At 41.3% G+C, this 22,989-nt stretch overlaps 1 protein-coding gene across 4 annotated transcripts in view; it reads left to right on the top strand.

Annotated features, from left to right (window-relative positions):
- Window positions 1-332: 332 nt before the first annotated feature.
- Window positions 333-22,989, top strand: part of LOC121187326 (calsyntenin-2-like) — a 142,715-nt gene continuing 120,058 nt past the window's right edge. For all 4 annotated transcript variants that reach the window (XM_041046515.1, XM_041046514.1, XM_041046516.1 and 1 more), the window contains exon 1: window positions 333-534. In XM_041046515.1, coding sequence (XP_040902449.1) covers window positions 333-534 — 202 coding nt within the window. The remainder of the gene's footprint in view (window positions 535-22,989) is intronic.

Raw genomic sequence — 22,989 nt, forward strand, 5'->3', positions numbered from 1 at the left:
CCCTCAGCTCGTGAACTTTGTTATGACTCGGCCTTGGATACAGTTTTCTGTTGGCAGCACACACTGGTGGTCATTGATCAAGTGTGGCACTGTGCTTTGAAACCTGCAGGGAATGTTTGAAGGATGAAAAGAAGAAAAGAGAGAAAAGAGGTGGCATGGGAGATTAACAAAGTAAGAATGTCTTGTAGAAACAGAGACTGGAGGAGCTTTGCCAAGAACAGCATAAACTGCACATGTATTCATGGTTCAGTACACTGTATTAGTCTGTGTGTCCATGTCAAAGTTAAATTGTTTACCCGTGGACAGCTTTTCAGGTGAAATGAAAGTGAAGTATGTTAAGACTGCTAGTTCTGTTGTACTTTATTCTAAGTATTTCACTGACATCTTACACTTTGCTCTCTGTCTCTACAGTGAATAAACACAAGCCATGGATTGAGACATCATACCATGGTGTGATCACTGAAAACACTGACATCGTTCTGCTGGATCCTCCCCTGGTGGCCCTGGACAAAGACGCCCCCATCCCCTATGCAGGTATGGTACATTTCGATCCTAAATGTTGTCAGGTGGAGAACGATCATTGCAGCAGGGGTAAAGGAGGGCTAACTCAGACCAAACGGAGGCAGTTAATGATGACTTAGGTGTTAATCTACGCAGGGAAGCATAGCTGCAGGACATACTTACACTTAAACCATATAAAGCTGTCATGTGATGTGATATCACGGTGAAGGAGAATAAATTGGTTTCATGTAGTATAACTGCTGCATCGCAGCGATTTTTCCAAGTCTTACCGCTCTGTGCTGCAACCATTTAATCCAATAATTCCCAGTAAGCACACATCACACACAGGACTCATATTTCATATTTATTTAGAGTGGAAAGTGGCCCAAATAGGGCCCATGGTATCTGAGGACACAGCAAAAAAAAAAAAAAAAAAAAAGAAAAGAGTAAAACCAGATTAGATTCTTCCCACTTTGTGACCATTCCAGCTCTTCTAAAGGGTGCCAGCTCTTGTGGGAGGACATTAGCTGGAGGCAATTGGCGAGCCCAGCCAGCCTGTCTCCCGCCAGGCTGCTAATGTGGCCAAGGCCTTAGCATGGGGGCTGCAACACGGGGCTGGAGCCCACTCACCGAGGCCCTCGAGCGGGACTGGATGGATGGAGAAGAACTGTGTGTGTGTGTGTGTGTGTGTGTGTGCAAGTGTGTGTGTATGTGCTTACTAAAACATATTTTCATTGTTTGCTACATTGTGTGTGTGTGTGTGTGTGTGCGTATGCTGTGGCATGGCCTGAGGGGGCTCACTGTAATGGCCACCCTACAGGGAGAAAGAGAGAAAATGATGAGACAGTAGGGAGGGTAGCTGGCTGACCAGCATATGTCCTCTGGCTCTCAGTAGACTGACAGCCACACAATGAGAAAGAGCATAGACATGCACACACACACATCCACAGACACACAGCAGGCAGAGCACAAGGGTATTCCTGGATTTCCTTAGCGAGTGTGCTGGGAAAGATTTCTCACAAAATTATTAATAAACAAGAACATTATCATCACCAGTCTGTCTTGCAGTCTCCGTCTCCCTTTCCTACTGTCTCTATCAGTTCTCATTTCTCCATTGTCACTCTCTTGTTTCCTCTCACCAGCACTTCCCACATATTTTGTGTATCTCACCTCCCTCCCTGCGTACCTTTTGAGCTACCCCAACAAACCCACACACACTGCACCAGTCAGCCTCATTTCTCTGCCTCCTAAGGCACTGACTTCCAGCCACGCACATACTGTTCAGGGTAGAAACAGTTATCCAGTAATTAGCTGATGCGAATCCTGCCTTTTTCCTTCGATTTGCTGGGGTGGAGTGGCAGGCCAGTGCTCAGGTAGCACTCAAGCCTCATTTATTAGACCATTTTAGTTACAGTACATCTAGGACAGAGGCAAGAGATGTCTGACTGACATCATGCTGCTCAGTGGGCAAGATGGCAAGAACCTTAATACACTGAAAACACCTTTATATTCATGTATAAGCTCATAGAATCAGCACCTGCTGCAGCACATTACCACTGTGCACATTTCAAAGATGTGATTTTTACATTTAATGCTTTTTAATGATTTAAATATTTATTTTAAAACATTTTAATGTTGAATACTTGTTAATATGCATGATTTGAAAACATGAATTTACCATCTGTGCTTACCTGAAAGCACCTCGCAATCCAGTTTAATCCAGCAGAAAAATACCAATAAGCCCACACAATTTCCCTGCCAGTCTTTTTACATCACTCCAAACCTGTCCAGTAATCGTCTCGGACTGCTGAGCAGGGTGCAACCGTCAACACACTCACTGGTCTTGAACAACAGGAATGTGGCACTGCTGTACCTGAAAGCTGGCTAAGACTGACATCAGCCACCACTGCGCCGCTACAGCAGCTCACAAGCTTCAAAATCACAGAGACAGCAATGTCAGAAAGAGTGAAAAGCACAGGTATAGATAGACTCATAGTTTTATGCATGAATGCATAGCTATGTCAGACAAAATGCACAAGTCTCGCCCTAAGAAACAAAGAAAGTACAAAAAGATAGCTGATACAAACAGCTATATGCTACAAACAACATCAAGAAAACCCACTTTGATGGACATCTTTAGCTCTCTGCTGTACCTAATACCATTTTTTTATTCATGAGTTACACAAGTGTATGAACAAAACTTGTCTGGAGCATATGCTTCTAGTCTGTCACAACATATAATTGTACTAGTTGACAAGTGCCTGCAAGAAACTCACTCAGTCATCAACTTGAGTTTTTCCATTCCAGTGACAACTATACATGGAGTGATGATGTTGAAATTGTGCAGGAAAAGTGGAAAGTACCAGAGTGATGCTTCAGCTTGGTAAACCTAGGCCCTGAGTGGAACAGACACAATCCTGTCAGCTGACAGAGTGCGGATATAGGGCGATTCTACAAAACCCTAGTTTAGGTTGAGTGGTGAGGTTTTTGAACTCTGTTTATTAAATTATTTCTGCAATTTTCCTTGTATGTAGTTCAATATCCATACTGCAGTTTATGCAGATACAATATGGTCACAGTCAGGCAACTCAAACATAAATGTTCATGGTTACGGTTTGCCAAAATGAATTATAATTCTGTGATGTGATGCAAACTACAACTACCAGCCCAGTCACCATAACCTTAAGGCTTTAGTATGCTTCAACCAAAGTGGTTCAGGAATGGTCAAACAGCATCTGAACCCCTGACCCCCTTACACTATTATCCACATAGTTAAGCAACTGGAGAGCAAGAAGGAGTTTTACCTTCCAACATACGGAAAGGCAAAACTGCATGGCATACAAACTGGATGGATGGTGTACAAACCAGCTTGCTTCAAGCATACTTCCGTCTTGCTAATATTCCTGTGCCAATTGCCAAATGGCTAGTGATCTGTGAATTCAAAATGATTCTGTTGTGCTCACTGTAAGTCACTTTGGTTGACAGTAAGAGCTCAATGTTAATGATGTGCAAATATAAAGGACATTTTGAAATATTCACTGCCTTTTCAAGTGGGCCTGTGTACCCTGAACTCCACAGCGATGGATAATGTGGTGGTCCATTAGGTAATTAAGTTGAAGCGTCTTTTTTAAGAGATTACTATCACTGTACTGAGTAGGCTTCTAAAGAGCTGGGTTAGCAAGGTTAATGGGCAAAAGCAGTGTTGAGTACTGCTATTTGACACAGGTTAGCTGGTTGTCAGTCATTCCTGGTTTTCTGTTGCCAGCAAGCACAGACACTGACTCGCACGCTCTTACTTGTGGTGTAACATACTATTCAGGAGTAAATCCTTCACTTTCACTGGTCCCTGGAGCCCTGTGGCTTTTGTTTGAACACCAAGCTAATGTAGTCACCAGTGACCCACGTATGCTTCTCAATCAGCAGCCCAGGTAGGTAAGACAAGTTTTCAAAACCCCTCTGTGCCTTACACACACACACACACACACACACACACACACTGCATAAATCATGTTAAAGAACTTATGTTGGCTCTGATGTTTCATATGCAGTTTGCATTTTTCTCAAACTCTGAATAAGGCAAGACTTGATTTTCATTCCTGTCTGTTCTGACTGAGTCAGCCTGCTCCTGCTGTCTCATCTGATGTTTGAACAAACAATGTTTCTGAATACTAATTTTACTGCATCACAAAACTGTACCTCTCAAGGCATTAATAAAAATCAATTATCTCTGACCTTGGCTTTCTTCGGTGAATGCAACAGCTTCCCATTACTCTGAAAACAGCAGGTGATATCATATAGTCATTCACTGCTATAAAACAAGGTAAATAGACATGAGTAAACATACACTGGCTAATGTGCTGTGATTAATTAGCCTCTCACTGTCTGTCTGATTCGGAAACAGATCTCAAGCTAATTATGAAAAGTATCTCATTAGCACAGTAGCAGTGAGCCGCGTACAGTGTGTAGGTGGAGAAGCATGAACATTGCAGTGTGTTTATTAACAAGAGAGACTGAAAAGAGTTTGTTTGAAAGGTGAAATATGTTGTGTGACTCAGAGCTGGAATAAATGTGTGGAAGTGAGATAAATATCATCGTGAATAGAGAGGATAAAGGTTAAGGCTACAGTCAGCACCTCTTTGAAAAAGACAAATTAATGGCTTACTACAAAAAGCTTTGAAGCTCGTCTTAAAACATGCATGTGTAATAATTTCTGTCCTAATATGAAAAAATTGAATTGTTGGAGACAGAATCTTTCCAGCTATTTGAACAAGTTATCTGTTAAGCTGTCCCTGTATTTAAGCTCTGTGTCCTACGGTTTTATCTGTGCCATCTATATTTCCATGTGTAAAAATGTCACACAATGTCAAGGGCGTAAGTCTGGTTTTGTCTTAAGCAGGTACATTTTTTGTCACATGGCCAAATTGATATGTTCTCCGTCTCTGTTTTCTGATTTGTATGCACACGTGTTTGCACACGCATATGCACATAAAGAGCCTGACTCTGCAGAAAGTTGACTTTCCTAGTTGAATATGTTTGCTGATATAAGTCTCAGATATAAGTCTCAATCAATACAAATCAATCTCGACATGATTAGATTTTCACAAACGTGTTAAAAGAAAATAAATCTGCTCATACATATTCAGATCTCACCTGAGATTCTGTCCTTCTTTCATTTTGTTGATTTACGCAACACAACCCAAGAGTTTCTTGCCACAGCGATCCTCGAACTCATTTTCAAGCTATGTCAAAAACTTCTTCTTCAGGTATTATTTTTCATTCAGCTCCTGGACTTATAGCAAGATCACCTCAGAGACTGCAGCTCACCTTGACGTGACATTTCTGTGTCATTTGAAACCTTTAAACTACAAATACTCACTGCTTCAGATTCCCTACTGCATCTGCCGGGCTGCAGCTGGTCAACACTGTGTAATACAGTTTGAAGTTGAGGGTTGCCAGACCATATCTGAGGATCCCCCATGTCCCATTCTTTCACTCTTCATCATAATAACCAACATTTTGCAGAAAACACACAAACCTGGCAACTCATAGTTGCAACACTATGACACTGGTAGGGACGAGTCTCTAGTGTCCATACAAAAATCTACGCCCATGCACATTATGCAAAAAGCCCCATAGTGATCCAATAAATGTGGAGTCTAAAATGAACTCATCCTCTGTCAGACTGTATAAATGGAAACTACAAGTCACTTTTATCCAGGCTTATCATGACTGAAAAATATAGATGTGAAGTTAAAGAAGCAGCTTTCTGATGGGAGGCCCTTTATGCCTTTTAAAACTCGTTTCATGAGCTGAATGGAAATTTGGAGGGGCCAGGGGGCTGCTTTTAATAAGGCAACAGTTTTTTTCCCCTTTTTTCAACAGGTGCCGCTGTCTCAATTCCCTCAAAATCCCCTACTTCAAAGATGTTGCTTAAAACCATGATTAAAAAGTAACAGATTGAAATAATTTTGCGGCGAGATAGTCTATCTAAAAAAATCCTTTCCACCACAAGGCTGTCAGATTCCTTTAATCCGTCTGTGCTTTCTGTTCAGGCTTTCCTCCCACCGCAATTCAGCTCCTCCTTCCTCTTTTAGTCATTTTGCTGTATTCTGACCCAGAACAATGCCTCACTTTCTTTCCTCCGTCTTGCGCACTTGCACTCTTTTTTCATCTTTGCTGAGATAATTTCCACCTGTCAGATTTCACCCCGCTGCAGTGCATTCGGGGGTTAGAGTGACATCCTTTATCCTCCCTGACACTCAACACTGTCCACAGCAGATGCATCATTTTCCCACAGATGACAGCTCTTTCTTTGTGCAAGATTTCATTCTAATTACATCCGATTTTGACATTGTTTATGAAGGGCCCATCATAAATAGATGGGCAGAACAAAGTTTGTCCAAGATAAGGACTAAACCACTAACACAGGAAACCTGTGAAGTCAAACTCAAGCACAGTGTTAGTCAGTGATAATGTTAATTCATGCAAACTTATTTCTGCAAAGTTTGGAGCTAAAAAGCACAGGCTGCATAATGACTGTCTTGCTTCTAGCATTCTGAGTGCCTTAGTCTTTGGCTTCAAGACAATGGAGCCATCACTCTTGCCATTGTTCACATACTCATTTATTAATGAAGTACTGAAATGCAATCTGCTTCCTCACTGAACCACACAGATGAGGGAAATAGTCTTTGTAATGAGATTTTTTTTTCCAGGCTTTTAGCTTTTTTGTCTTTTGATGAGTTACAGAACTGGCAGAGGGGAGCAAGTGGAGTCAGTGCCACGACTCACTCCTTTGTTCTTTCAAAAGGAAGCGAAAAGGAACACATGTTAGGTTCTCTTGAATGCCATTAAGGAGAATTTCCAGTCAACTACCTCTTCATCCCACTGAGAAGCAGAGATGCTCGACTGATATCGGTGCTTTCAAACTGATAGGCCCTGGCATTGAAATCAGAAACTGATTTGTGAGGCTTTGTCCCTCCATGTAATGTGCTCCATATCTGAAGTATATTTACTTATGTTGAGTCTGTTCCACTGAAGTCTTGCTCTTCAGTGAATGCTGAAGAGAACAGATCCGTACTTTGATCTTGCAGATGTTACATGTCTTTCCACTTTAAGTAAAGTAGTAGTGCGAAATAATAAACCCTTGGTAAGTCACAATTTCATGTAATGTCATCATCTGCCGCTTATCTGGGTCCAGGCCCAGGTCACGGGGGCAGCCCGCCCAATTCACAATGCACCGAAGGCCTATGGCACCTCCACAGGTGGTGAGCCCATGGGAGGTGGTGCCACCCAGAGAGGGATTCAAACCCACAACCCTGAGAGGTTGAGTCTCATGCTCTACCAACTGAGCTAACCAGGCGGCGTCACAATTTCATATTTCATCAAAATTAATGATGATGAAAACTCTGTTTTCTATATGGCTGTGGAGATGAACATTACATTAGCTATTATAAGTCAAAGTAATGTTGCAGACGGGCAGAACAAGCTGCTGCTGAGCCCTGAATGTTTGAAGATCTGATCAAGGTGAATGAGGTATTAATGTGATTTGCTTTAAAGTACAGTTGAAGGATTCTGGCTATCATTTACTATCTGTTAGCATTAGCTGTTGGTCAGTAAGTAACTGTTTCCCAGCTAAAAGGTCCAAATAATCTCTCTGTTGGTCTTTTTGAACTGCAGGAAGACATGATCCTACCTATCCAGTGTGTGTGTGTGTGTAGGAGACCCCTATATTCGGTGAATTAACACAGAATGTAATTTTTCATGCAGGTGGGACCGTTGAAGTTCTTTAATGTTGCTGGAATTATTCCATGAAGTGAGAACTATACTATAGTCATAGCAACATGAGGTGTGAAACTACCTACCACAAATATGGTGTTTCACTACATCTGTTGCTGCGTATCTTTGAATAACATGTACAAAGAAATATCACGTGTGATCAGACAGTGTGAGAAGCACATTGTGCAGAGAACACGTTTGATGAAGCCGATGACGTATATTTATTTTTATATACGTCTGCCATCAATGTGTTTGTTGATGATTAGTATTCAAGCCTCAAGGCCTCCAATTAAAATGTCAACAAACTGTCATGAGCGCTCCTCCTGGGAGGCAAACATACAAGGAAGACACCAAAAGTCTGCGCCGTCTGTTTCAAAGACTTCCCCCTGAAGTTCAACTCTCGAAGAAGCACTCTGTGAGAGCAATCCATGTTTTAGCAGTTTGTCAATATCACATTCATCACTTGCCAGTACATCACTGCAGAGCTTCAAAGCATATACAACTTAAATTTCGAGGTTCATCCTGTCTGCCCTGGAATACTTGTGTTTTTCATTGCACCGTCTCTGATCTGGCTACGATTCCTATCTCCAAATCATCCCTTCTGACTTTCAGTCCTCTTTCAGTCTGTTTTCTGAAGAGGACCTCCCTTTCTCTTTGAAATTTGACAGCTTCCTCACCACTTTAATCCCCCACCACCACCCCCACCTTTTTTCCTTCTGTTGTCATTCCATCACCTAGTTTTTCTGCTTTCTGCTTCCTCTTCGGAGCTGGATAGATATCCACCGGACGTATGTTGTGTGGGTCAGACAGGAAACATCGATTTTGATTTTACGACACAGTACAGAGGGATTTAAGATGCACTAATCTGTAAACAACTTTATGATAAACATAAGTTGGATCTGTTTAGATTCAGACATATTTGTGAAGGAACATGGAAAATTCAAAGCATTCAGCACAGCAGCACACAGTCTCCTCTCCACTCCTTGCTGTACCTTAGTAGTAATTTATTAATCCCTCACTCTTTCATTCCCTTTAGACTTTTGCTGAATGGGTACAGTCTTCATACAAGGGCAAGAAATTGTCTGTCACACCGAATAAAAAAGCAATGAACTGCCTTTATTAAACATCGCCCAGGAGAGCATGGAGAAACGAATGAAAATCTCCTTTTGATAGAAACATAACAGACAGTCAGAGCTTTAAATTTAATACTAATCCCGCGCCCACATCCATGTAGTTAATTCCTGGATTGCCTCGGACCTGTAGCTCTGTATTTCAGAGCACAGGGGTTATTAAAACATCATTCCACCAAACGTCTCGCGGTCTTCATCACCTGACGGTGAGATCACCACAGAATCATTCACTCCCTTCTCTACTATTATATACTGAATGGATAGTACTAAAAGTGAGATGAGGTATTTGGGGATTTATCTGTCCACGACTACCGGGGGGATTCGCAGTGACGCTCGCTGTCAGAGGCCCACATTAGCCACATCGGGCTGAGCTTCCTGTCTCCACACTTCTTTTCTTTACATGTCATCGTGGCTAATATGATTTTCACATGTTCACTCAATTAATTTAGAGAAGGCTGGTTGGGTGGGTGAGTGGAGGCGTGGGTGGGTGCACCAGGAGGAAAATGATTGCTTAAGCAAGAAAATACTTCAGAAATTATGATAAATTGCAAAACATCAAGAAACTTCCTTTGATAGGACGTGATTTAACAATCCCTCATTGTAACTGGTGACACGTGGACAGAAGGCGTTTTTGCTTTAATATATGACTTTATATGGATTGGCTTGTGTGGGTGGAAGTTATGTATGAGGCAGGATTTTGCTTTCCACGTTATAATGAAATACACACACTGACTTGACACTTAACACGCTGGCTTAGAAATTGATGGAGGTCCTCTAGCAAACATGAAAAAAAAAAAACGGATGTTTTTAAATAAACAAAGATTATACAAAAACATGACGGGAAAACATCAGGGATAATTAATAGCCTCGGATCACTCGGGATGACAGACAATATCCAGGAGGCTGCACATCAAGGTTATTTACCTGAAACGAGAATACATTAAACGCATTAGGTTTATATTGCATGAGATGGTTCAGTTCCCTGATCACACGTGCGCACATGAATGAACGCTTCTGGCTGCACACCTAGGTTCTGCTCCTCCCTCAGAGAAAACATAACCACTACAACTATTCATGTATTGTGAGTATTATATTAATGCTCGTGAATTACAGCGTGTTCGTGCGGTAGCTGACTTCAGACACTCACGCACGTGCGCTCCCAGTCTTAAAAAACAAAGCCAGCATATTTGCGCCAGGCAGAGGAAACGTGTTCTTCGAAACGTGGCTGAGTTTTGAGTGCAGAACAAAATATAGCTATATGACAGAATGGGAACAACAAGAGCCTCCAGGGGGAGGCTCCAACCCCATAGTCATAGAGGTTTTAAAAGGTACAAACAAGATGAGTCGCATGAGTATTGAAGGGTCTGGTTGAGAAGGGGGTAATTGGGTATAGAGAGAGAAAGAGAGATGAGGGAGAGAATGAAAATGACAAGACAGAAAGCAGTCTTTTTATTTATTTTTTTGCCTCTTCCAGCTAGTATAGATATTCTTGTAAGTGGCATGTCGCAGGACCCCGCGGTGAGACGCTTGCAGAATTACTGAAAATTAAGTGTACAAGATTGGCCTCCAAAATCCAATCTGCTCCCAGCCTCAGTCATTTTGTAAAGTTGACGATGCCTGGGAACTTGTGACAGTCCAATTAAGGACATTTGCATATCAGGAGGCTTAAATTATTGTCATCCGCTGAAGCATAAAATGGAGGTGCAACTCAGGAGGAGATAGTGGTGATCTGCACTCATAGACCATGGAGGAGTATGTGCGTGGGGGGGCGAGAGAAAGAAAAAAAAAGAAAGAGCTGCTTTTGGTTTCTTACACACAGTGTAAATATTCCCTATACTCATTCCCCAGCTCATCTATCCTCCTGTATTGTCTGTTCCTATCTTTCTCTTCTAATACTTTCATCCCCTGTTGCATTTAATGCCTCTACTTACTCTCTACAAGCTTCCTGTCTCTTCTCCCTCTTTAATCCCTTCATCTTCCCAACCTCTTACTTCCATTGGCTATTTGGCAGATCTTAAGATTCTATCTTCTAGATAAACAGATAGACCACATGGGTGTGGGTCTTAGTTGCAAAATGTTCCATTACCGAGAGTAAAAGTAGATCTTTTTCCAGCCTCACACACAGTGAACTCCTTCCATTGTGTTGTATGAAATCCCCCTTTTATCTGTCTCACTCTTCTCCCATCTTTGCCTGGGGCATGTGTATGGTTTTGGCCTTATGTCATGGCGGCCCAACCAACAGGAGGTACAACACATGTAAAGGTATCTGTCAGGTGAGAGACAGAAGCAAGGTCTTACAAGGAATGACTGCAGGCTGTACGTTCAGGCCACATAGGACATTTTTGTCTCTCTGTCTGTCTCTGTTTGCCTGTGCTTCAGCACCAGCCTGCCCTCATTTCTCCTCACCTTTACATCCATATGTCAGTGCTGAGCTGCAGGTATTTAAATTACATTACAACAACTGCCGCCCTACCTAAGGTATCTTAATGTGTGAAGTGTTCTAATGTGGCTGACTTTAGTGCGTTAAATGAGATCTACAGTTATATCAAGATTCACCGCATGCTATTTTGTATAATGATGACAATATGTTTTTAGACATGGATTCCTGAAGAGAGAAAATGTGCTTTACTGCTCATATCTTATCATCTTATGAGACATAATCACACTGTTACTCTTTGAACAGTATGACACATGGCTGCTGTGGCAAACAGATGAAGTAGCAAGCCATATTCTCCTCAGCACTATAAGTTATTTATGTTCACAATGACTCATGGGTTACTGAAGTTTGCTGCATCAAAGGTAGAGTGCAAGGCGAAGGGACCACACAGTACTTCCCTTTAGGGAAACTGATGTTATCAATTTTCTGCTTCATCACATACCCGTTATTCTATCAGCCATATACAAATGTGGCCTTTTGTCCTCTTGACGTATTGTTTTTCTGTATTCTGGGTTGTTTTAATTTCAGACTGCAATTCACAAACTCTAAATTAACCCAAACCACGATCTGTCCTTCACCATAACCAAGTGTTTTAGTTGCCAAACCCTAACCCCTACCCACTGTCTCAACCCTAACACTGTTTATTTTCCACAGCCACAATCTTTCCCTAATTTAGCATACAGAAAGCAGGGAGTTTTGAAATACTGGCATTGAAGATTAAGTAAAACAAAAACAAACAAAAAAAAAAACTTATTGAATCCAATCCAGAGTTTTTCAGCATTGTCCAATATCGCTGAGCTTGCCTGACAATGGTAATGGATGACTGAAACAGGTTAAGCACAGCTGTTCTGGATCCCTCTTGCTGTTATGTAATACCTTCTCCTATTCCTTACTTTGCCTGGTATTGAGATACATCTTGAATAGCTACAAATGAACTTTAAAACATCAGGTTTCAGTGTCAGTGCCTCGGTATCATAGAGCAAAAGGCTATAAGCATTTTACAGTGAGAAATGTTTTGTGGAAGAGACAGACATTTCCGTTTCTCCTCTCTCAGTTGGCATACAGAGTCTGTGGTCAGTAGAATATACAATTCAGTTCTCTCTTTCATCTCTTTTTTTTATAACTTCAACACAGTAAAGGCACCTTTTACTGAAGAACTGCTGAATAATAAAGAGTGTCTCTCCACACAGCAACATATCTATGTGGCAAGCAGCCAAGAAGGTGGTCAGTGTAGAAACACTTGACATTATTAACCCATTTGTCACTCTTGACTGTCACTCTAAAACTACACCTTCCACTAATGTTATCACAGTTAGGTCAGGTCCTCAGTGTTGACAGTGTGTGATATCTTGGCAAGCTTCAGCTCAAAGGGTCTGAAGTAAAAAGCCTGATCTGGCACTGGGCTGATGTAGACTGTGACTGAGAGTTAATGCCAGAACAACATGCATTGACATATGAAGGAGGTGGAGAGTCAGGGTAGAGCAGGAGGTTCAGCTCAGGCTAACTACACAGTATACTTTTTTCCCCTCTAAAGCCATGTCCTATTTACTGAATGCAATTTACACCTTTATGCCACGATAGTAGGCACACTAGATGCGCACATTACAAGATGCTGTCAGTTTGCATTTTGTAATATGCTGCCTCAGCAGCACCCAGGTAGTGAGACTATGCACATTTTTAAGTACTACGATCTTCTGAAATTTCAGTGGACAGGGTGACACAAGAGGCCTGCAAACATCAAGGATGTTTGATACTATGTACGGACCTTGGAGCAGATCTCAGGGGCAGCTAGGTGCTGACCTTCCCTCACCAGGGTAGGGTCTGACCATCCAGAAAGCATGTCCATTTCACACACCGATCGGCTGGGTGTGCAGAGTATGGAGACTGCCAGATTTGAACTTCCCCTTTTTCCTTCTTCACACAACTACCTCTGGAAGTATTCAATACCATGAATCCCTTCAACGAGAGACTGAAAGTCAACATGGTTTTCCCCAATTGTACTGTTTATTGCAGTCTAGTTCATTTTAAGCATAAAGAGACAGCAGAGGATCTGAATCAGGAGCTTTGTGACACTGTGTGCAGAGATACTGTACGAGTCTACCAACACTTTCACTATGTGCACATCACTTTTAACCCATTAACATTTCTAGAAAACTCTACTACTTCTACGAAAAAACAAGAAAAACAAATTAGAAAATAATTCTAATTTTCCTTGTTGGCCAAATCCCTGTCTTACAAGGTATCCCACCATGCTCAGCCAATTATTTCACAAACAAGACTGCAGATACACACAACGTTGCTCAGACTTTGGAGGCATCCACATAAGCTTCTCCGCCTGTGTGAGTTACAGACACTCACAAACCCCTTCTCTGTTTCACTATGCAAAACCACATTGCCACAGCCTTAATCAGACTCATTTACAAGGGTGGCCGGCTCCTGATACGTAATCTTCAAGTGTCAGAGGATTTTATCTTGTGCATTTAATCACAGGCTTGGGCTTTACGGCCCAGATCCTTCTTTACCACTCAGCTCTCCCCAAATAAAAAGGACGGCTCATTTTCAAGGAGCGCCTTGTGGCTTATCAGAGGTGATATGCTGTCTTCACTTCCCCTCAGGCCTGTAAACTGAATGCATCAGTAATGAATCACTCCGCAACCATACCCAAGTGGACAACAATTTGTGTCCATCCCTATCTGCTAACTCGGTCTCTTCCACAACCCTTATGTGAGACCTGAGGGATTTCTGGAAGAAACCAACTCATGTTGTAAATAGGGGGGGCATGCTCGTACATTATTGTCAGTGACGATGAGAGCCATCTTAATACCATATGCGTGTCAGACATTCAACATAACCCTGCCCATCAGCATTACTGTGGTTTATTAGGGTAGCACCTTAGCTGACAGCCGAACAATTGTGTTTTACTTCTGCTGTTGCCCGATAGTGTCATTTTCATGCTCCTAGCTCTTACCTGTCATTTTCCCCTTGCCTGATCCCCTTTGAGATACTGACGGTTACACACAGACCGAAGAATATGGAAAAGACTCACTGCAGCGCACTCCTTCATTGGAGCTGTCATACTTCATTGAAATGAAAAGCCAGTGGGAAGCGTAAGAAACTGAACCAAAAAAAGAATAAGGAAGTAAAAATGTACAAGTGAGAGAAATGAAGGGTTTGGGCGTTTATCATCATCCACTTGACACACAGGAAAGGTGACAAGCGGTGGTGATAAAACAGACATGGAAAGTGATAAATGTGGCTGGAGTGTAAACTTTAATGGCCCAACCTCGGATGGGAGCAATTTGCCAATATTTAATTAACTGTAATGTGATCAATCAGAGTGTTAAAGGATGGAGCTGTTCTGGTGGGGCACTCTGCCAGCCGCGCTCATCCTATAGCTCATTTAGCCTTGAGAAAGCTCCAAGGAAATGCAGCAATCAACAAAAGCGACTGTGGGTTGTGTCTGGAGGATCCCATTGTCACCACACTGACAACAACAGTATGTTTTCATTGTAAATCATCCTGGATGTTCTGCTATTTGTTTTGGTTTCAGGCCTGCGTCACGCAGGGGCAGTTTTCTTGGTCAGAATGTGTGAGATTAATCTTTCATGCTAGTGACATTATGTTTCTTGTGTATTTGAGCAAAAAGCAACTTGCTTAGTTTCGTTTATTTTAGTTCAGTCAACCACCTCCAAGGTGGAGTCCATGACTATGTGAATGCGCAAAATGTACACAGCTGATTTTATGTGTCTAGGCTCTGATGTTGTCACTCCATAGAAGAATACACCATGCTCAGCACAGCAGGGATTGGGGAGTGATGATCATTACTTCCCCCAGGGAGCTTAGAGTCAACAGGTGGATGCTGGGGAAGAGATGGGGCTTATGAAGTGTTGTGTGAACAGCAGTGGCAAGCACTTCCCTATCCGATGTGGAATTTTTGAAAAAGCTAATCGTTATCTTTTTGGCAAAGCAGGATATATGTATTTAGAGTTGTTTCATATGTATTTATTCACTGACAGAGACATTGTTCTAAGTCTACCTTATATAGTTTTTTTTAAGGCCCATGCTTAGTCATGAAGTTGTATATGGAGAGCAAATTCTAATAAATCAAGGCCTAAAACTTATATGCTTTGTATATTTTCTCAGAGCCACTGCAAAATCTAACTAAACACCCGCAGGACAAAATACTGAAAATAAACAAAAGAGGCTGTGGTTTACATAACATAATATTAACAAACAAGAGTTACATAATGGAAAGGTCACTCCATGGCCATAACCGGGCTGGGCTGGACTGCGGATGCCATTTCTGTGGCCTGCAATGAGACCTCTCACTTAAAATGTCTGACAGCTTCTATTTTCATTTTTCAGATAAGTCTATTTTTCACTAACAGCACCAAGACATTTCATTCCCTTAGCCTTTCAAGGTCAGATACACTTTGCTGTTCATGTGTGCTCTTGCAATTCAAAGCAGACAAATAGATAAATTAAAAAATAAACTCGGATCTTAAGCCCAGCCGTTATTTGTCTGGACCTCAAATGAAGATCCCAGTGATGCCCATACCGTGCTGTCTGTCAAAAATATATTCCATCAATGAAATGGCGCATAAAACTGTTGAGGAAGATGGACAACGATCAGACTTCCAGAAAATGAAGTGCAAATTGATGGCATATATTATCCCAACCTCAATTTCCTACTTGACCTTTATAACTCAGCACCAAAAAATAAGGGCCTCCATGCTTTCTTTTCGGTTGACTTCCAAATCTGTCAGAGACAAGCAGGGCGACAGTGAGGTGAGAACCCTTTGACAAAAAACATACGAACGGGTTAATAAAAGCTGGGATGATTGAATTAAGAAGGTAAACGGATTGCTGCATGCGTAATAAAATAAAACTGGATTGGATATAATGAAATTGTCTACTCAAGATTTAGTTTCTTCACTGTTCCTTTCTCTCCTTTTAAAGCTGAAAGCTGGAGGAGGGTTACAGTGACAGGCAGAATTAGAAATTGGGAACAATACAGGTGGGTTGTAAAATAGAATGAGACACACCAGTTTGTTTGCCACTGAGTGCTCTGGCACTCAAATAGCATTTTGGTCAGGTTTCATTCTTCAGATCTGTTAGGGTGGGATCATTATCAAGTCCAGTGACCAAACACAAGCAAAGCAGGGCTTGTAAACAAAATGCACACTGACATAAAAGTCAGTTTATTATAATATCACGATTAATAAATCACAGCACAAAGGCTTTTTTTTCATCCACATTGTTCCCACTTGGCCATATGAATGAAATCATGGGAGTAAGTAGACTGGAAGCATACAAATTAAACATGAACCTGTTGTTCAAACTTTGAGGTTTCATAGGTTCAAAGAAATAGAAATAAGTAGAATAAACTTGAGTGACATCAAACACCTATAAAATATCAAATTGTCACCCTCCACCAAAATACAGTGAGCTAAGCGCACCAGGGATTGGGGAGTGACGATTACTACCTCCCAAAGGGAACTGAGACTTAGAGTCCACGGGTGGATGCCTGGGTGGAAATAGGGTTTATGAAATGATGTATGTGCAGTTGGAGTGGCAGAACCTGTGGCAGCAAGTTAACGCAGCTGTTACAGCATAGCTTTCAGGTAAACAGTGCAGCAGCTGGTACGGAAGAGCAAAAGAGTGAAAACAGAGCATGAACAGCTTCTGTCACAAGAACTGGAGTATGTTATGTAAGTGTAGCAGTGGCCTTGTTGGCTGCTGCTCGACTTAGCTCACAAGTTTTGCTTCGTTGGTGATTTGTGGACAAATATGATACTGTGCATAATACTGTGTAATCTGTCTTGTGAACCTTTATACAGCAGCTGAAAAAAAGAAGAAAGTCTGATAATGAGTTCTGGCTGTGAAACTTTGTCTTTTCACTTTATTATGTTCTTCTTATTTTCTTTTTTTTTTTTCTTTTGTTCATTTCCTGTGAGAACTTTGGTCTTTGTGGTTTGTGCTCTTTAAATGTCTCTGTCAGTCCACAGCGGATGCCTCAGGCCATAGTATCGTAGCACAGCAGCAGTTTTATACTGTCGACTAGGGCAATTTTAGTTCAGCTCACCTCAGGGCCTGACTATCACTCCTTCAACATTAATGACCCAATAACTTATACCCACCCACACACACACACACACACACACACACACACACACACACACACACACACACACACACACACACACACACACATACACACACTTCCACCTCCAAAACAAGTGATTCATCAGTACTGATTTATTCCCTGCAGGAGTATGTGTTAATTGCAGAGGGCTAATCGATAACTTCCACTAAATGATGGCTCAAAGGCATGTGTTTGTGCATGGTCCTGTGTGTGCATGTGCACACCTGTTTGTGCGTGTGTGAAGCCCCTTGGGGATAAGTACAGTCTTTGCACCTGCATGATGGATGGTGTGAGTGTTTTAGCCATCAGCAGTGTTTTACAGGCTGTGAGTGGTCGTCTCTCTGAGCTGACCCCTGTGACAGGCAGCCTGGAGCTGAGCCAGCAGCTGTCCTAACATCGTTGAGATCAGTCAGGAGAGCGCCTGCAGTACTAACAATAAAACCTCCTCTATCTTGTGTGCTTAGACAGTGCATACCTATAAAAGGTATGCACAATGAAGATGGTAAACATTATATATGTTAGCGTGTTGATATGAGGATGTTATGCTGAGGTAAGCATTTAGCTTACATAAGGCCACAAAGAGCTTCTAGGGCAGAGGTGTCAAACCTGTTCCACAAAGGGCCGGTGTGGCTGCAGGTTTTTGTTCCAACCAAGCAGCAGCACACCAGACTTGACTCATTTAATCAACTGATCTCAGTCTTCAGAAAGCTGATTGGTCAAACTGTGTGTTCTTGATTGGTTGGAACAAAAACCTGCAGCCACACCGGCCCTTTGTGGAACAGTTTGACACCCCTGTTCTAGGGCATCTGTAGTTTTGTTTGGATTTAAGGCAGCAAAAGTAAAGTCCTGTCTATAAATGGAGAAGTCTAGCTTCTTAAAAAAATCTAAATTTTTTGCCCAATTTGCCCAGTTAATATTGAATAATTGGGCCAAACCATAGCCTGGTTGTCTGACCACATGTTTTCCTATCCCTTAAGACTTTGTCTTTGTTATTGGATAGAAGTGATGGTCATTTATCTAAGGAAATACTGTATTGCTGAGATTAATGCTGTCTTCACTCTCACAGTTAACACACATTCACACTTGGAAGCTGCCCTGTACAAACATGGTCTGATCTGCTGGCAACTGAACAGCTTCACTTTGGCAGGTTAAGGGCCTTAGTCAAGAGCACTTCAGTGGTGGTAGGGAGCAAGGGAAGGACAAGCACTCCTCTTTTCCTTTAATCTTACAAATCTCTCTCCCAGCATTTGTCTACTGACAATTCACTCATCGTATTTAGGTTTAATGGTATACATTCAGACGCATTTCTATGTGGAGAACTTCAAAAGCAAAACAAAAAGCAAACCAAAAAAAAAAAAAAAACAGACCAAATATCTAATAAACTGAAAAGACTAGAATCAAAACTTTGGAGAAATTATTGTAACAATGTATCAATAACATTATTCCCTTTCAAATTAGTAATCAGACCCCTGCTGGCTATTAAGATTAGACAACAAATTAGTCCAACCCAGATAATCAAAAGCACCATTGTGTACATAAAAAAGGGGCCCTGCTTTCATTGTGTGGAATAATGTCAACGCTACAATGACCACAGTTTGAAGCGCACACTGATTTCTTTCCCAGACTCTAAGTTTTATTTTACTGGTTAACAGTAACACAAAACATCATTTGACATACTAATAGCGCCATAACACACTGCCCTCTAAAATACAAATATTTCTGAGTGAGTTTTCTCTTATTTGGGATGATTGAAATAGACATGCCTAAAGACTGTGCCTTTTACAAAGATTGGGAAACCACCAACTGTGCACCGTAGCTGTCATGGATGGAGGAGCATGTGTATGCGCCGGGGGAGAGGATAAAAACAATAAAGGAAAGACGAATGGAGGGTCGCCTGGGGAGTGGTGCTAAAGCACTAATAACGCTTTAAAGGAATTTTGGTAATTTTCTGGATGAAAAGCATCATTTAGCTGCAGACAAATTTGCGTAAGACTCCATAGTAATTAGAATCTGGGGATATGATTATAGAAGGGCGTCAGCGTGAGCGATGACAGGCTTTGAATCTGGCAAGTCAAATGCAAGACGGCAAAGAATTGCAATAATAACAACAACAAAGGGAAAATTAATGTAAACACATTAGCAGAGTATTATTATAAGAGTCCACGCTTATTTGGACATTTTAATTACCATTCAAAGCTTTGGGTCTGTTATTACTAAGTGTTGTTTCAGGCAACATGTTTTTATTTGCATATCTATGAGTTATCAGGCCTCAAAGTAGGGAGTTTGGAGCTTACAGGAAAGCTCCAAGTTGAAAAAAGTTTAATATGAGATAGTAAGCTTATCAAAAAAAAAAAAAAAAAAAAAAAAGCACTGTTGCAGTATCAAAAAAAAAATCAATGTCATGACCCTCCTTGTGTTGAGTTTTGTGCCACGCTCGAAACAAAACAGCTTTTGTTTTGAAGACTGTGAGGTACAGCAGACCTTGGCGAGAGAAAAGAAAGCTAGAGAAGGTGCCAAGCAGGAAATCCCAACCAGGATTTGAAGCTACGAGATGTTCAGAGTTTTAAGTTTATGCTCTTGAGGGAATGTGCACATGCGTGGGTGAGTTTGTGCTGTATATGTCTACAGATTTCTGTGTAAAAGTGAAGGGCTTTTAGTACGGCTTTTGCTACCTTTCACAGGAGGCTGTCAGCGGTGAAACCTAAGCTACTGTTCTCAGGGTGACTTAGGCCTTAGTGGACTGTCGATCACAAAATTGTACCATCGCTCAAAGCAAGCATTTAGTGACTCAATTTGTCAATCCTCTAAGCCTCATGTCCAAGGGCCATCTAGCACTCCCTGCCCCTTGTAATAGAAATCAAATTTAGCTTGACAGATCTACAGCGTGCTGAATGCCTGCACGAAGGGTTTTATTTTTCCTTCATTTTGGGCCTTCAACATAGTCTCACCCTATTTTGGGATGAGCATGAACTCTGGGAAAGCAGATTACACGTCATGGAAAAGTAAGCATTAAATTCTCTGACAATATAAGGATTATATGATCTATTGTGAGTGATGTAACATGAATTGGCCACACTGTCAAGTCATGTAAAAAGCTGAGGAGGTTTTAGGGCAATAAAACAACTTTATATAAGGACAGGGCTATATTCATGTGAGAGTTAAATAAGAATGCCCTTTTCCTGATGACTGATGCACAGTGGGAAACTCACTCAACAGTTGGTTAAAGTTCAATAGATGCCCCATCCATAGCTTTCTACATATTAACTTTACTCTCTAGCTGTGCCTTCCCAGGTTGAAGTTCTCACCTTGCCACAGTGATTCAGAAGTGTGTCAGCACTGTGTCCCAAATCAGAGGCTGGATGCTCCCACGTCTGCTTTTAGAGACCAAATATGTCATAACAAGCTGACAAGACCTGTCCCATTTCTAAGGGTTCGTCTAATGCAGCCTCTTGTTGTTCAGACTTTGAGGTTATTTAGGTTCAAGTCATAAAGTCTAAAAAGGTACAAATGATGTTAAAACATCATTTACTTGGTATTTGTGTTCAGGTGTCAAATTTCCGACTGTAACTATGACATCAACTACAACATGGAAAAAACTACTGCATGATGTAAATAAAAGCCAGGCATTAACTCCAATGGATATGTTGTTAATCACAGGGTGTTACAGACACTTACATAGATATACTGTATTTAGCATCAACAAGGCCAGCATTAGGCGGCAGCTTGTTTAGCCACCCAAGAAAACCATAAACTCTAGTATAAGTAACACTTAGTGGAGCATGAGCAGACGACAAAAAGTACAAAAAGACTGTTTCCAGATGTGTGCGACCTAAACCCATGTTAGTGGAAACAAACATTTTTCTCTAGACCCTGTTGAATGGTTCCTAATGCTTGCTATTAAATGTTTAAACACTAGAATGCTACTGTCCACAATATGGAAAATTGTCTTGGTGGAAAGTTGTGTGGGGCCACTCATTGTTAAGGAGTCTTATGAGATTGTTCAGATCTGGTCTTGTTAAGAAATGAGTCATGATATTTTGTTCTGGTATGAGGCTAATTTGAAATGAGAGAACTCAAACAGACTCTCTGTTGCAGGAGCTGTGTTCTCAGACAGATTGTAGATCAGTTAATCAATTTAATGACTGTGATTTAAGCAGCAAGTGTGAACAAGTCATCCTTTTGTCCACCTCTTCTGAAACATTTGAAACAGTGGCTTTGGATTTTCAAATTGAATGTATTTTTAATCAGATCTGAGAGGGAACCAGAAATCCCACACACTGCTGGTCACTTGTACTTGCATTTAGGACATTTCTTGAATATGTTAGTAGTGCACTTTAGAACCAACAAATTGTGATGATTGTTGTTTTCTAAAATAACTAAAACTGTGCTTTGCTTTGCTTTGTAGTGTGCTGTACTTGTTGCTCCACTCTGCCTGTGAATGTGAGCAGAGCATGGCTCATTACTCTTCATTGATATATGATTGTTGTCTAAAGCAAGTGTGCATAAGCCTACACAGCCCTCCTAAGAAACAACACTCTTTTCCATCAAGGTCCTTTTCTTCCCTCTTTCTCCCCGTTGCCTGTCATTTACACTAAGTGCATGAACAATACAAGTGTAGTGGAGCGAAGGCTTAAAGAAAGGGGAGCTGCGACAACACCACCTGGGGAATTTCACCTCAGGAAATTACTAAACTAAGTATGGGGTTGATCAGATGACACAGGTTCTTTAATACCACTTTTTTTTTTTTTTTTTTTTTAAGAAACAAGAACTTTATTTAACAAACATAATCAACAAAATTGAAGCCTTAAAGAGAAGACACATGTCAAGCACTAAAGGATTAACTAGCATAAAACTAGCACTTAAGTCAAGGAGTGCAGAAAGAGCAAGGGCTTACCACAGCAGCAGAAAACCAAAAAGGCACATCAACAAAAAAAATGGGATTGTGAAGAAACAACACCAACAGGGATCAACTGAGGCCTCAGGCCCTCAGCACCTGTTTGACAACGAGAGAAAATTAAAAACAGGCTAAGTGCTACACATCCTTAGGGCTGACCAAATAATCAAAAGGAATCAATTCAAAGCAAATTCAAATAAGATAAGAAAACAAAACTGTTAACTAATAATTAACGTTAATGAATACAAACAAAACAAATAACTGCAACCTAAATGATTAAATGAAAATAATGTTAAGAAATCAAAGAAGTGACAATTTAAAATAGGGTGCATGTTTCAGCAGACAAGATTCGGACTCTTCAATAATGAGCAGCATCTACCTGAACCAGCACAGATGAACAGCAGCATGCAAAAGAACAGCGCAGTACAAAAAACAGCAGCATGCAAAAGAACAGCGCAGTACAAAAAACAGCAGCATAGTACAAAAAACAGCAGAAGTGGTAGCCAGTGGCAGGCCAAGCAAAAGCCGGGACTCACTCTGGCCAAGCCATACAGAGCAGCAACTCAAACGATTAGAGGGTGTGAGCCTGGAAGGCCGCGGCTCGACC

Source organism: Toxotes jaculatrix, chromosome 9 (genome assembly GCF_017976425.1).
Source record: "Toxotes jaculatrix isolate fToxJac2 chromosome 9, fToxJac2.pri, whole genome shotgun sequence".
Taxonomy (NCBI): Eukaryota; Metazoa; Chordata; class Actinopteri; family Toxotidae; genus Toxotes; species Toxotes jaculatrix.